The 16,832-nt window shown below is 38.7% G+C and overlaps 2 protein-coding genes across 3 annotated transcripts in view; one reads left to right on the forward strand and one right to left on the reverse strand.

The window, feature by feature from the left end:
- Positions 1 to 16,832, forward strand: part of LOC135476539 (uncharacterized) — a 324,624-nt gene that overhangs the window by 212,387 nt on the left and 95,405 nt on the right. The gene's annotated exons all lie outside the window — the stretch shown is intronic.
- The window catches only part of LOC135476181 (synaptic vesicle 2-related protein-like), a 41,103-nt gene that overhangs the window by 20,495 nt on the left and 3,776 nt on the right, over positions 1 to 16,832 (reverse strand). Inside the window, exon 5 of the mRNA XM_064756115.1 lies at positions 5,615 to 5,686. Within this exon, the coding sequence (XP_064612185.1) occupies positions 5,615 to 5,686 (72 nt within the window). The remainder of the gene's footprint in view (positions 1 to 5,614; positions 5,687 to 16,832) is intronic.

A 16,832-nucleotide genomic window follows, 5' to 3' on the forward strand; every position in this document is an offset into this window, starting at 1 on the left:
GTGAACCAACAATGGAACTTTCCCCTCACGGTATTGTGCTCTACATGGTCAGAAAACCTGAGCTCAATACATGCAGTACTGACCATGTGACCCCTAAGATTTCGTTTAACTCATTACAGACATGAGGCATACATCTCCGTGTGAGGTATAGTTTAGGTGTACATGGGGTGTTCGATCTTAGTGTGAGGTATAGATGAGATGTACACCCCATCTATATTATCTGAGGTGTACTGTACCTCAAGTATACCCCAGCCATATGCCTATACCTCTGATGCACCTCAGGAACTTTGAAAAAAATCAACACTTAGAAGATGTACCTCAGGTACAGCTTAGAAACTTTGTTAAAGTTTTAAAACAAGTGATCACATTTAGACATTTTACTTCAGACATAATAGTGGGTACAAAATTACAATTGTTTCTGTGCAAAAGGGAAAATATTTGCTAAATAAATATAATCCTTTGTCTCACCCTATACTGCCTTGCCATTCAGTGTGCAAATACTGACCAATCACAGAGCATGGATATACATGTATTTGGCCCTGATCATGCCAAGATGGCTGCCCTGAATAATGTGCATATATACTCCAGGCTGTGGGGAAAAAACCCAATTATGCACTGATTGGTGTGTAACATGTTTTGGCACATGAATAGTTCTAAAGGGCATAGAAAAGGAGTAGCGCTAAATTTTAATCAAGCAGCTAGAAAGCCTCGTGTAAATGTATACCACTGTTGTTGTTGTTGTAAATCAGTTAAGATTTACAGATACTGTAAGCAAAGAACACCATCCACTTACAAACTTACTTAAATTTACCTATAATTTATACAGCCAACATTCAAGTGATCTGAGCTTGTTTTCTATCAAATTAAAAGTGAATACAGTGTACATCCACTTTGCCTATACGCATGGTACCTCAGTCAAACCTCAGCTATACCTCAGGCATCATACGTTTACCTAACATTTACATGGTGTGCTTGAGGTACTAATTTGCATAACTGTCAGTACCTCAAATACACCTCACATATGCCTCGCATGCACCTCAAGTATACCTTAGACACACCTCAGTTCAGATATGCTACACCCAATGTTAGACCTCAGATGTACCTCAAGTATAGCTCTAGTACACCTTACAGGGTTAAGGGACATTACTTTTCCTATTATCCAACCCGGATGATGCCGATGTTCTGGGTATGACATAAGCTATGCCTGTACAAAGTACAGACGAGCCAAAAGAAATATTGAGTATATTTTAACCATAACATGCAATGCACTTCACCAGGCAATTAAAACCCACTTGAACAGGTGACAGGAGCAAACTTAAAGTGCCACTCTGGTCAAAATACAAATTGCATAGAAATGTTACAATGATATGAAAGAAAATCCTATGGAGTAAGCCTAACACTATGTTTCAATACTATTTTGATGCATAACATTATTTAACCCATATAACTGAAGATTCCTTGAAAAACAAAATCTTTGGCTGTGTCGGTAAAATTTTCCTGATGTGACGTGATAATATTCCCTGTATGACGTCGAATCAGGCAGATGTGACGTTGAGTGAGACATTTATGCTGGGATGACGTCAAGTTTGAAAAGGGCAGCGTCATTGGTGAATATACGTCAGGGGTTGATGACACCATGTGTTCATGGATGACCTCACACCAGGCAAAGTGGAAGGGACAGAAATATTTTTGTTTCCATATACTCTGATGAAATGTACAATATCGGTTTTAATTCACTGCAATATTTTCACATTTTAGGAAAGCAATTCAGACTACCCCACTCTCTATCACCTTGCTTTTAAGACACAGATGTTTTGACACCAAAGTAGCTCTTTGAACAGAAACCCTTGCATTCTTACATTAATCATCTTAATAACACACACTTGATTCAAACAAAGCTCCCAGAAGCCCCTCACCAATCCCGTCACTGTGAGTTCAAGCCCAGCTCAGGATGGATTCCTCTCCGACCGAACATGGGAAGGTCTGCCCAACCTGCGGATGGTTGTGGGTTTCCTCTGGGCTCTGCCCGGTTTCCTCCCACCATAATGCTGGTCATCGTCGTATAAGTGAAATATTCCTGAGTAGGGCGTAAAACATCACTCAAATAAATAAATAAACAAACAAAGCACATTGAATATTCAAACACAACTACAGCATCATGTCAATATGATCTGGATTTGAACATCACATTGTCCCCAACATGTAGCTACAGTATCTGGGACAACATTGGTCAAAGACTTGTGATCATCAGAAATGTGTCCCACACCAGTATCAAGCAGCCAGGCCACTAGCTGATTAACGTTCACGTAGCTACTACAGTACGGATCAGGGGTAAATCCAAAGTCTTGCTAATTCACTCAATGCCTTTTAAATCAATGGCTGGTGAATTTTTTATGAAGCTACTGTCCAATGTTTTCATGAACCAGTCAGTACATCATGTACTAGAGATTTGACCTTGATGAGAATATTTGGTACATATTCGACCTTGATGAGAGCAAAATTTTGGTCCATATTTGTGATATATTTCCCTTGATGGGATCAAAATTTTGGTTGATTTTTTTTACCTTGATGAGAATAAAATTTTAATCCATATTTAACTGACCTTGACGAAAGAAAGATTTTGGGTCACATTTAACCTTGATGAGAATAAGATCTTGTTTCACATTTGACCCTGATGAGAATACAATTTTGGTCCACATTTAATTGATATTGATGAGAATAAGATTTTGCTCCAAATAATGTGCATTTGATCACAAATGTATCAAATCTCTACACACTTTTATATACATATATAACAATAATAATAATAATTTCTTTACTTCATGTTAATCTATCTGCCGCAACTGGTATCTATTCAATCATCTTAAAACTGATATGCTACAGATTGTGAGATAACATAACACAGCTTAACATTGATGTTAATTAAAACCCTACAGCTATTTCATATATTTAATCAGGGTATTTTTTTTACATTGTGTTCTCTAATCTATATGTATATATTTTCTTCCCCACCCATCAGTTTTCAAAAGATAATATATATGAAGTTCTATTTTATATTATATATACATATTGATGTCCTAGCGCTTCTGGCACAAGCCAAGGTACACAGAGTCTTAAGGTCACACTCCAGCTAGACTAAGTCCCCTAGGCACTGAGATAATCTGATTTGTATCTCCAGCAATTTATCAGTAATGGACCACAGAAGGGAGAAGAATTTGAATTGGCATTAAATGAAATCGATCGGTGTGTGCTTCACGGGCACAGCATCTGGTCTGTCGTCGTAGACAATTTACACTACAGTGGATGCCGACATTCATTTGGGAAATTTCCATTACCTTTCATGGGCTATGTCCTCTTTGGCCAAGACTGACAAAAGTAGCAGGAAATGAAGCTCAACACACGAAGTAACAAGGCCATGCGCTGACTATAAGGGGTTAAAATTAACGTGTTAAAGACACATCATACATGAAGCCCGAGTTAGACAATTTTAAGTTCGACCACCTTGTTTAATTTGATGAAAAGTTTAGTATTGCTTGTGTGCTAGCACTAACCACAAAATTGATTAGATGTTATTAATATTTAACTGAGGGCATATACATGTATACTAAACAAAAATATAAACACAAGAAGCAATTTTATGCTGTTTTATATCAGTGTGAAAACTCAACAATTAGGGTGAGTATTCATTTATATCAATTGTGGCTTAAATTTCCACTAGATTTTCAAATTTCAGGCTGGAGCAATAATCTAGAAGCTATGGCAGCGTGAAAACAGAGTGGTCTGTCCTCACAGTCCACATCACTCAGGGCCGAGTGCATCCACCATCAGAACCATGAAGAGCGTAAACTGTGATTAGCGGCCACTCTGATTTCACACTACCATAACGCCTGGATTATTGACCTAAAATGTGAGTGCGTGAGTGAGTGAGTGGGTGCTTGGGGTGCTAACATCATACCTAACAATTTTTCAGTCACATGACGACAAAGGAATCATTAGAATGCATGTAATGTGCCTCCTTGTTGCAGGACGGATTTCCACCTCTTTTATCTAGTGCTGCTTCACTGATACGACTTACCAAAGTAAGTTGTTGCACTTTCTCCTTCATGCTGAACGCCAAGCGAGGAAGTTACAACTTCCTTTTTTAAAAGTCTTAGGTGTGACTCGACCAAGGATTGACCCTGGATCTTCCGCTCCCAAAGCAGACGCTTTACCAAATGTGCTATCGGGGCCGATCTCCCCTAAAATGTAAAAATCTGGTGGAAACTGAAGTCACAATTGATTATGAATACTATATACCTAATTGTCGAGTTAACACATTATTTAATATTGAGAGAAAGCAATATAAAATTGCTTTGTGCGTTCATTATTTTTGTGGAGTACATACACATGTAACAACCAGTATCACAATCAGATTCTTGGCCACAGTCATACTGTAGTTCTTCAACATCTTCACATGTTTGCAAGGTGTTTACTCAGACATATTCTGAATTCATTATGCTGTGTACACTGATCAAATTATACTTTTTATGAAGCCCTGATACTGGCTAACCCAACTATTAAATGCAGTTCAAAATCAATTCAAAAATGTGCATAAATAACAGTGAAAGTTGGTTTTTCATATGCGAAAAAGTGGAGGAATCTGGATATACAAGTATATCACCTGTGTTAATAAAGGAACTCAACACTCTGAACATTGTAATCTAAGCTGTTGGCAATATTGCCAGAATCTTAATGGTAATCTGAATCAAATTTTATATTAATAAAAGTCCATTAATAAACTACTTTTATATCAGGTGAACGATGACACAATAACTATATACCTGTACAGCATTTTATATATATGTCATTCAAATTCAAAAACAATCTGTTATTCACACATGTTGGTGTACATTTGTATCAGCTTACATCACCCACACTACACACTTTGTACATGTTACATTACCCACATCACACACTTTGTACATGTTACATTATCCACATTACACACTTTGTATATATTACATTACCCACATTACACACTTTGTACATGTTACATTACCCACATTACACACTTTGTACATGTTACATTACCCACTTTGTACATGTTACATTACCCACATTACACACTTTGTACATGTTACATTACCCACATTACCCACTTTGTACATGTTACATCACCCACACTACACACTTTGTACATGTTACATTACCCACATTACACACTTTGTACATGTTGTATTCACCAGGTTCCTTTAAACCTTTTCCAGTGGACTATTATCAAAATGAAGCTAAAGATGATGTGTTTGTGTCATCAAAGATACAAACTGCTTCAATCTGTGCCAATCATTTTTCTACACTCCCTAGTTCTCTCAGAATGTTTCAAATATTGGTTGTATAGACGGTTGAAAAGGTTGAAAAACTGTTTTCTTGTTTCTGTTCAGACAGAACAAGCCTTGTAAGCCTTTAATCCCGCCTAACTCATGACCATGCATGTAAAGGCCTTGCAACTTCTCTTTTTAACTTGAGTTAACAATAATGCAAAACTAGAGGGGATATTATTTAGGCATGAATGATATATATTCATCAAAGTTTTGTTACATATACTACAGACGTGTGTTATGATGAGCATACTTACAGCCTTCCTGCCATACTTGTCACATATACTGCCCCATAGTCCTGAGCTCACCATCATACCTGCAAACACCACCTGTCAAAATACAAATGATCAAACTGATTACACTCAAGCTTCGATACTCATTTTTGGGGTCTTTCAGCATATTTACTATAATGCAGATATTAGTAAACACAGAAAACAAAAAAAAAATTATTGGTCAGTTCTCATACATAAATGTATATGTATAAATTGTTCATTAGATGGGTTAACCAAGTGAGAAAAGAGAAACTGTGTGTAATGGAAACAGCTTTCCAGTGCCTATACCAGCAGTAGCTAGTGGGAATTTCCCTTCAGCTCAGTTGGTAGAGCACTGGACTTCAGCTGCTGAGACCCGAGTTCAAATCTTAGTGTCACCCATGGAGGGAAATCCTTCAACCATCACATCGGTACCATGACCAAACAGGTTCCATGAAGCATGGGGCTCTGGGCCTGTGGACGTGGATGTGTCTTGGAAAAGAGAAGGATTTAAACGCGGAGAAGTATAACAGGGGGCAGTTTTCCAGTGCTTATACTAGCAGTAGCTAAAGGAGAATTTCCCTTTAGCTCAGTTAGTAGAGCACTGAACTTCAGCCGCTGCGACCCGAGTTCGAATCCTGGTGTGACCCATGTAATGAAATCCTTCAACCTGAAAAAAAACTGACCAATAATTTTTTTTGTTTTATGTGCTTTGTTACCATGAGGTAACAGGTTCCAAGAAGTGTGGGGCTCATAAGGAGCAGGCCAGATATCCCAAAAATTAGAAGAATTGCAGCATTAAAATTTATTCATAATTTTATGTAACTGAACACAGTACCCAAATATTTTATCTTTTCAAGTGTTCAAATTTATAAGTGGTGAAAATCAAAGTAGCCCATTGCCCTTACATCAGGTAAATATACAGGACAATCACCCAACTAAGTCAAAGCAGCAAGAGCTGAACTTCAACATCAAGGAAAAACGTAGTACTTATCAGTACTTAATAAATTATGTGTTTAATTAAGTTATTTATTTTGATTGTTATTTAACTTCCTACTTAAGAATTTTTTACGTGTACAACGGCGGCCAGCATCACAGTGGGGGGAAACTGGGTTGAGCAAGGGAAAAGTACATGAACATCTGCAGGTTGCTGGCACACCTTGCGATGCACAAATGGAGAGCAAGCCAGCACAGGCTGCATGGACTTGAACTCCCAGTGAACGCATTGGTAAGAGGCTCCTGAGTCATTGTTTATCTATTTGTTCTATTTGATTGGTGTTTTACGCCGTACTCGGGAATATTTCACTTATACGACGACGGCCAGCGTTATGGTAGGAGGCCCCTCCAAAAGTTTTCAAGACTGGCTGCATGTATGTTTATGTTCAAATTCATGAATGTGCATAAACTGTCAGTTAATTACCAACATTTTGCGAGGTATAAGTACATGTACACTCTAAAAAAAATAGAGCAATTCATGTCAGTCAAATTATTTATTTATTTATTTATTGGGCTGGTGTTTTACACTGTACTCAAAAATATTTCACTTATACAACAGCGGCCAGCGTTATGGTGGGAGGTAACCAGGCGGATCACAGGGGAGACCCACGACCATCCGTAAATTGCTGACATGAGCCGGACTTGAACTCATAGCGACTGCATTGGTAAGAGACTCCTGGGTTACTGCACTGAGCTGGCGTGCTAATCACATCACTCACGGAAGATTACATTACTCAATTTGATTACATGCATATTGTTACAATTTACTTTTAAATTTAACAACTGATTAACTTTATAAATCAGTTTTTGTTTTACACCGATACATGCATATCAACATGTAAAACTTCAGGATACTTGATCACAACCAGACAAAACCAAGAAATTCACCCAATTGTGTAAATTTGTGCACTGTATAAAACTCAATTAAATCAACATGGATATTCACCAGGGAATCATTACACTGCATAACCAACCTAATGTTATAGTCTTTCCACTGTTATAGCCCACAGGCAATAAATTCTATGAAGCCCTGGTGCACTATAGCATGTGAATGTATTAACACAACCCATTCTCTCAATTAAAGCAATCAATACTAATCCCCCAAAACAACTGTCTTATTAAGGAGACACCAATTTTATTTTGCGTTTTACCTGGCGAGCTAACACTAAAAACTAACAGGGGATAAAAATAAAATAGAAAACCCAGCTCTTTATTTGTAGGTGTTATATGACTTTCCTGTTTCACAAGATCAAGCAAACATGCCTGCCAGAGGAAAAATTTCTAAAACAGTCCACATTTTCCCCATCATAAATTAGATTATTTTTTAGTTTCATTTTCACTTTTACATACACCTCCCTACGGAAAAAATGATAAGAAAAGCAAAAATATAAATTCATGTGGCCTAAGGTAAATCTTTGTCTGCTGTACCTGATTTATGGATGCATTTTTGTTACACAGCATGTTCTGGGTGGGACAGCACAAATGATACAGTAGACAATAGTTCAGTTGTATGTAGCAACTGCAGTTGATTTCAAACAAATGCAGCACATCCTTATACATGTTCAAACATGGCCACAATTCAAAATCAGCAAAAATCAAGGAAAATACAAACATGCTGAAAGTTTCCACAACACAACTTATTAGTTTTCATGGCTTTACGTTCAAGACATTGTTAATACAACTGTACAAAATCCATATTACATAACAAGTGGTTGTCATTCACAACATGCGTACAATCTCATCGGAGGATTTCTCCTCCGGAGCTGCAAGGCATATCTGCATGTGCTTGGTGGAATTTTCCAGTAGGCAATGTCAAAGCCCCTAAACCAATCAGGTCAGGTCAGGTCAGGTCAGGTCAGGTCAGGTCAGGTCAGGTCAGGTCATGACTTTAAAGGCAAAGGAAACACTAATATGATGCATATATACCACTAAAAAGAAAAATTATTTCTTTTTTGTTTTTCTTAGGAATTTTCCAACCAGTAAAATGTTTTCAACACATCAGATTCTAGTAGTGAACGTAGTCCGTAGTCTGAAGTCTGTAGTGAACCTGTAGGGTATCAGAGACTTCACTTCACTATTTTTTGCTTGACATAGCTAGTTTCAAGGTCCATTCAGCAAATGCATTCATAAATACATATGTTAATGATGACATCTAGCAGTCTATGTAAGTTAAGTGGCAAATTACCTGTGACGTTACTGCATGGTCCCAATGCTGTCAGAAAAGGACAACGTACGACCCAAACAATTCACATACATTTTACTAGGTTGCAACAATTTGTGAAAAAATAAATCGAACTTTTTTTATGGGAAGTGTTTAATGGTCACTATCTTGAAGTCCTTTTTCTATGTTTAAAGGGCAATAACTCTTGAAATAATTGGTGTGACAACTGGCAACGTAAATGACACATGGTCCTCAAATGGCCCCTTATGGCTACAAAGTTTCATGAAAATCCAATCATAACTGTAGATGTGTTCACAAAAACTCAATACTTACAAGTCCTGGTTCTATGTTTAAAGGGCAATAGCTCTAGAATTAAATGAAGTGACACATGCATATTTTCACATGGTCTCTGACCTGCCTACAAAATTTGATGAACACCCACTTCAATTAAACTATACGAGGATATGGGCTGACAAGAGCTCACCATCTACAAGTCCCCATTCTATGTTTAAAGGGTAATAACTGGAAAACTTATTGATGTGGTGTAGCTCAAAAAGCACATGCACATCCTCACATAGTTTTTATCCTGCACACAAAAATTATTGAAAATCCAATTATAAGTGTAGTAGGCGATGCCTGAACAATGGACAGAGAGACAGACAGACAGACAACCTGAATGTTACATGTATATCCCCCTGCATTATATGCAATATTTATTTAAGTGGTGTTAATACTGACAAATAACAAAAGTGTGACAAATAATAATTTTATCTGTGATGGAAATCTTGATATTCTAGTACCCTAATGTAAATAGAAAAATATTGTTGTTCAATATGATGTGCAATCACAAGAGCTACAGCCGTATGATAATACAGCCAGCTGGCAGCTATAAGTCAGGCTTGTAATTACATCCCTGTATTATATATGGTATAAAAACGACCGTGCTGATATGACCTTGATCAATACTGCCTAACTGTCCCTCATCCCCCGCAGGTTCACACAAAGGTGCGCACAGCTAGCTATAGCTGGCACATGTACGCCTCTCACCGCAGACTGCTTGCACATGCACCACATGAAGGCACAGCAGCCTACCATCTCCTAATACTCTCTTCTCCTCTCAATGCCACCATTTAACCCTCTAGAGATATTTGATACCGCCAGTCCTAATGGGTATATAATAAACATGATCTATTATTGATGAGCTTCCAAAGGCCTCTGGACTGCCTTCGCCTGCCAAACATTAACCAGATTTGCTTTAATATTCTACTTTAGGCCATAATGCAGGAGTATAAGCCAGAGTATGGCTTTTCTGGTAAAAATGAAACCGTTGCCCATGGCAACGCACATTTAAGAATACCTGTAAATCTGCAATCTTCCCAACTGATAAAGCAATTTTTTTCCCAGTGGAATTTATGCATCCAATTTTTATTCTCACATGACCATGTCATCAAAGATGTTAGCTTCACAAAAGTGTGAAAATTATTTCTCTACACCCCATAGTTCTGTGAATGTTTCAAAATATTGGTTGCAGAGGCAGTTGACAAGGTTTAAGAATTAGGCTGTATCACTTCACCAGCCAGCTGCCAGTGGCAATCAGGAGACATGAAGGATTGAGGGTAATATAACACATGAGCATAACTGAAAATGATATACTTCTATGTGTAAAAATAATTTCATTTAAAAATTGTTTTTCGATTTTCTAGAAGGGATTTATTTAATCCATTCGTAGGATTGAGTCCTCAGGTGGGCTATTCTATGGCCCATTCTGCCAGTGCTAAGGCACTCTGATGTCATATGACCTTTTTCTTTCCTTATATATACATGCCCATAGATGAAGTTTTTGTCAATATTGTTGGTGGAGACAATAAAAACTAATTGTATATATGGTCTATCATTTTTTTTGGGGGGGGGGGGGTAGGGAGGGGGGTTTCTTTGATGTGAAAAAGGACATTTGAAAATAAGTTAATGTGTTGTTATTTGCAATCACCCTGCTATAGATCGTCTTGGTAAAACAGCATTCGGCGAATGAAAATGTAAAGCATGTTAAATTTTGTCAAAAATGGACAAATCATCCAAAGATCTGACCTACAATATATCTTGGTGAAACTACCAATCAGGTTTATTATCTACAACTGTCTTGATAGAAGTGCTCCAAAACGGGCAAAAAAACAGGCCTTAGTTTTCTTGAAAATTGACGAAAAAGGACAGGTTCCATATTAAAGGCCAATAAACTCTTCTCATTTCAATACTGTAGCCAGCTAAAGCTGGATTCAAACAAGTAGCCTGATACACTAGTGGGGGTCCTGATGTTTGTGTGCCAATCTGCTGAATGAGAATTAAGGTTTCCAACATGTCCAAAGGCCTGACTGGGCACCACAAGCATGACAAGTCAGGGATCACATGACATGCCTGGAACTGACAGCCAATTAAACCACACTAACCACAATCTCTGGACCAATTACCAGAATGCTATTCTTTCTCACCCCCCACACTGTTTAATAATGAGTTTATAATTAATGGCGTTCAGTGCAGAACCAGAGCAAATCCGTTCTATGATATCACAACACCTTGATAAAAATAATTCTGACTTTAATAAAAGTACACATACTGTAATACAGTTATCTTTTCACATGTGGGGCCTGCGTGGCTCAGTTGGTTAGCGGCTAGCGCAGCGTAATTACCCAGAAGCCTCTCACCAATGTGATCGCTGTGAGTTCAAGTCCAGCTTATGCTGGCTTCTCCCTCTCCGTGTGAAGGTCTGGCAGTAACCTGCGAATGGTTGTGGGGTTCCCCCGGGCTATGCCCGGTTTCCTCCTACCATAATGCTGACTGTCGTCGTATAAGTGAAATATTCTTAAGTATGGCGTAAAACACCAATCAAATAAATAAATAAATCTTTTCACATGTTGCAAAGTGTTTATTCAAGCATATTCAGAACGCATTATTCTTTTTAGACTGTTAAATTATACTTTTTGTGAAGCCCTAAAACTGGCCAATCTAACCAATGTAGTTTTGTTTCCACAATCTAACTGTAAATGTGCAGAACATGATCAGCCCTCAAATTTGTACTTTCATATGCAAACAGTTGAAAAACTAGCGTAGGCTTGATTCATTTTACTAATCAGACTAGAAAATTATGATCTTAATTACCTCATTAACTTATGCTTTAAATCAAAACATTCTTAATTAATTACTCATACTGAAGCCTGTAAAAGAGAGAATGATCAATTTCACACTGCAGCCAGACTATGACCCTGATCTTGGCTGGCTTGTATACAACAAGAACGAGTCAAAATTCGCATTAGCTGCGACACTCTCAGCGTGGGCTTCAACCGACATTTGATGCACTCACAGACCTAATGATTCCCAAAAGGCAATTTTAATACTCTGTATCATTTCTCACATTTCAAATGTTTGGTAATGAAATCATTTGCTTTTAAAAGTTCAAAATAAAAAATGATGACCTTAAATTGACCACAGGTCATATCAGAAAGCCTGATGACTCGTATTTACAGCATTGAAATATTTATAATCTGAGGCACACAGAAGGTTCTTTGCCACATTTTGGACCACCTTCATGCTGTTCAACTTTTACATTTATACAGTATAAATTGAATCTAACACATTATTCACATCGCTGAATTACACTGGATGTAGGGCCACCATTTTTGTTGTGGTCATCAACCTGAGGACTGGCCCCAATAGCACAGCTGGCAGAACATCTGCTTCAGGAGGGATAGATCCAGGATCAGTCCTGGGTCGAGTCACACCTAAGACTTTAAAAGAGGAAGTTGTAACTTCCTCGCTTAAAGGGGACAGTGCAATGACTGGTTGCCCCGTATCAGTATTATGGCATGGGCGGGTCGGCTTACTTGCCTTCGTTACGGCATCTCAGTGAAGTAGCACTAGATAAAATAGAGGTGGAAATCCGTCCGGCAACAAGGAGGTAAATCACATGCACTGTAAGGATTCATTTGTTGTCATATGACTGAAAAAATGTTAATTACAACGTTAAACCCAAAGCACTCACTCACTCACTCAATCTGAGAAGTTCGAAATATCAAACAACTTCGCCCTTGTATTTCATTATATTTACTTATTTGATTGTTGCTTTATGCCGTACTCAATGATATTTCACTGACCATTCGCAGGTTGCTGGCAAACCTTCCTACATTCAGCCCATATTTTATTGTAATACATGAATACATCTATTTCATGTAGAATCAACCTGCATGAAGGAAGTCACCATCACTGTGTTAACGCCATTAAAACCACAATCTTACAACTATAACAGATTGATTTTGAGCTTCACATGAGCTGACATATACATGCACTTTATCTGTTTCGGAGGAGACATAAAGATCTTCCTCTTCTACACTAAATGGAATATGTACCTTATATTACTCCACTTTTTTGGCATATGAAAAAAAACAACCTCCTTTGCATTGTTCCTGCATCTAAGTTCTTAATTTCATTTTGAAGACAAAACAAAAGTACATCTGTAGGGTCACAAAAAGAATGTGTAAGCCACTGTCATTTTATCAGCCTACACATAATCATCATCTCCTTAGACAATGTCAAGGAAAATGGTTTGATTTATTTTTTGTTTCAGAATTTTTCTAACTGATTAAAATCGTTCTGATACACCAGATTCTGTAGTGGTCTGAAGTGACGCAGAAGGAATTGGTGAGGTCAAATAAATATTTTTTGCTTGAATTTTGCTTCAACGTCCATTCTGCCAATGCATTCATAGATCTATACGTATATGTATTTACATAATGAAATCTAGCAACCTTTGTGGCTGTATTACATGGCAAAAACATTACATGATATCACTGGTCAGAAAAGGGCCATCATAAAATCCAAATTTTCAAAAGTCTTTTACTCCGCTGAAAAAAATTCCCCAAAAATATACCCAACCATCTTTGGGTACTGTGTTGAATGATCTCTCATCTGACATAGACTTTACGGCAGTGTTTTCTTTGCACTTAGTCTAAATTTAATTACATGTATCATGTACAATTTCCAATAATTTAATTTGGCCTTTTAAGGGTTTGCTGTAATTTGGAGACCTCTAATGGGCATCAAGATGTCTTCTACTTGGCCCTGCATACAATGTACTTATACATTTTACAGCTAGCACACATGACCTTAGCAGCACTCATAATGTATTACAATAGCTTTATTTAGCACATCTCCAGCATCAATTCATGAGAAACTGAAGTAACAATATATAGTGCCACATCTTTAATTCATGGATGTGATGGTGGCAATACGAGTCCCCCGGGATAGTGTCTGGGATAGGGTCAGTGACCGCTTGTTGGTCTACAAAATGGTGACCTGGCATGCAGGAATGGTGTAGGGAGGGCAATTCTGCACGGTGAACTGTCATAATAAGGGGCAGTGCCAGCCTGCAATCTGAGCCACCAGCATTATACTGCGTCCACCATGGCTTGGAACCAGCATGGTTACAGCTTAAGATTAATTCCAGGGTTTCACAAGCTTCTCTGCTCCGCGGAGGTGTGAGATTAGGCATGGATTTACATGTTCAGGCTTATCCTGATAAAAGCCTTTACTGGTACAAGCCGCTGACGTACGGCCGTTGTGGACCACTGAGCGACACCTGAGATGTGAAATAACACTGACATAAATCCTCCGCAGTGTGTCAGAGCTGAGATCATATAATACAGCTATCCAGAGCTCGATCAATGCAGGCCTGTGGCTCACTGACACTCAATATCACTCTGCTCATGGCTCTATAGTGTACCCTGCCAATGTTTGGCCCCACAGATCAGAATCCCTTAGAGGCTTGCTGTAGAACATTGTAGAATGCCCTGACTACTTGCATGTACAGCCAACAGGTCTGTCATCAAGATGTACCCTGTATGACAACAGAATACAGATCAGTGTCTTTCAGAGCTCTGTAATGCTTTGCTATAAAGGACTGTACATACATGTATGGTGTGACCTGGTACATGTATGCTGCGACCTTGTGCATGTATGCTGTGACCTGGTATATGTATGCTGTGACCTTGTACATGTATGCTGTGACCTGGTACATGTATGCTGCGACCTTGTGCGTGTATGCTGTGACCTGGTATATGTATGCTGCGACCTTGTGCATGTATTCTGTGACCTGGTATATGTATGCTGTGACCTTGTGCATGTATGCTGTGACCTGGTACATGTATGCTGCGACCCTGTACATGTATTCTGTGACCTTGTGCATGTATGCTGTGACCTTGTACATGTAAGCTGTGACTTTGTACATGTAACCTGTGACCTTGTACATGTTTCTGTGACCGTGTACATGTACATGTATGTTGTGACCTTGAACATGCATGCTGTGACCTTAAGCATGTATGCTGTGACCTTGTACATGTTTCTGTGACCTTGTACCTGTATGCTGTGCTCATGCTGGCTTCTTCCCTGGCCAAACGTGTGAAGGTCTGCCAGTAACGTGTGGACGGTCATGGGTTTCCCACAGGCTCTGGCCGGATTCCGTCCACCATAAAGCTGGCTGCCATCGCATAAGTGAAATATTCTTGAGTACAGTGTGAAACACCAATCAAATAAATAAATAAATGTATGCTGTGACCTTGTACCTGTCTGTGACCATGTACATGTGCATGTATGCTGTGACTTTGTGCATGTTTGCTGTGACCATGTGCATGAATGCTTTGACCTTGTGCATGTATGCTGTGACCCTGTACATGTATGCTGTGACCTTGTGCACGTATGTTGTGACCTTGTACATGTATGCTGTGACCTTGTACATGTACATGTATGCTGTGACAATGTAGATGTATTCTGTGACCGTGTGCATGAATGCTGTGACCTTGCACATGTACATATATTCTGTGACCTTGTGCAAGTACATATACTGTGTGCACCAAAGTTTACACATCCCAGCCAACATCATCATTATCACCTTTGCTTGTGGTAATAATGCAAACTTACAGGCCTTTGAAAGAAAAGACTACAATTAATATCCCATTAGTTATTTTGGAGGAGGACTGGAAAAAGACCTAAACGATCACAGTCATTTTGTTCTGACATGCTTACATGGTAACTCAATGAACCAACTTTTAATCAGGTATTCTTACCAGGTGATGGGATGTGCTATGTTAGAGAAACTGTACACACAATGTCTCATCACTAGTACCTCACATGGCTAAAACGCAAAACAGTGCCTGTGTGACATCTGCAGAACCATGCGCATTCTCGGATTATAGAAATAACTGGCACCTGATTGGCTAAAATTGGTAACACGGCAACCCTTTGGATTTTCTCAATGTGTACAACTTGCTTTACTCTGAGCTGCAATATTCTGGTCACAAAAATAGAAAGGGCATCCTTTTTTAACTTTATACCGAATATTTTAACCATGCATACATGTATAAATTTGGTCTAACAACTAAACCAGCTTCTTCTCACTATTTTTGCATCTTCTTGGTATGAACACAATGCTGCACATGAAAACCTTTAAATGACTAGTATTGACCTCTGTAAAATATTGTTATTTCACAACAACTTTACCCCTTTTTTAACATGAAGTCAGGCAAGAACTGAAAGATGAAAACTGACATCATTGCATTCTTTTATGTTGTATTTTAACAACCAGTTTCCATGTGGGCAGCTGACAGTCACAGTGTATTGCTGGGGACAGTTAATACAGCTATACGCCTTACCGTGCCGCTGAGTGCCTTTTTCCATGTGGACAGCTGTAAGTCACAGTGTATTGCTGGGAACAGATAATACAGCTATGGGCCTTACCGTGGTGCGGAGTGCCTCTTTCCATGTGCACAGCTATAAATCACAGTGTATTACTGGGGACAGATAATACAGCTATGGGCCTTACCGTGGTGCGGAGTGCCTCTTTCCATGTGCACAGCTATAAGTCACAGTGTATTGCTGGGGACAGATCATACAGCTATGGGCCTTACTGTTGTGATGAATGCCTGTTTCCATGCAGACAACTGTAAGTCACAGTGTATTGCTGGGAACAGATAATACAGCTATGGGCCTTACCGTGGCGTTGAGCGCCTCTTTCCATATGGACAGCTG

This window comes from Liolophura sinensis, chromosome 10 (genome assembly GCF_032854445.1).
Source record: "Liolophura sinensis isolate JHLJ2023 chromosome 10, CUHK_Ljap_v2, whole genome shotgun sequence".
Lineage (NCBI taxonomy): Eukaryota > Metazoa > Mollusca > Polyplacophora > Chitonida > Chitonidae > Liolophura > Liolophura sinensis.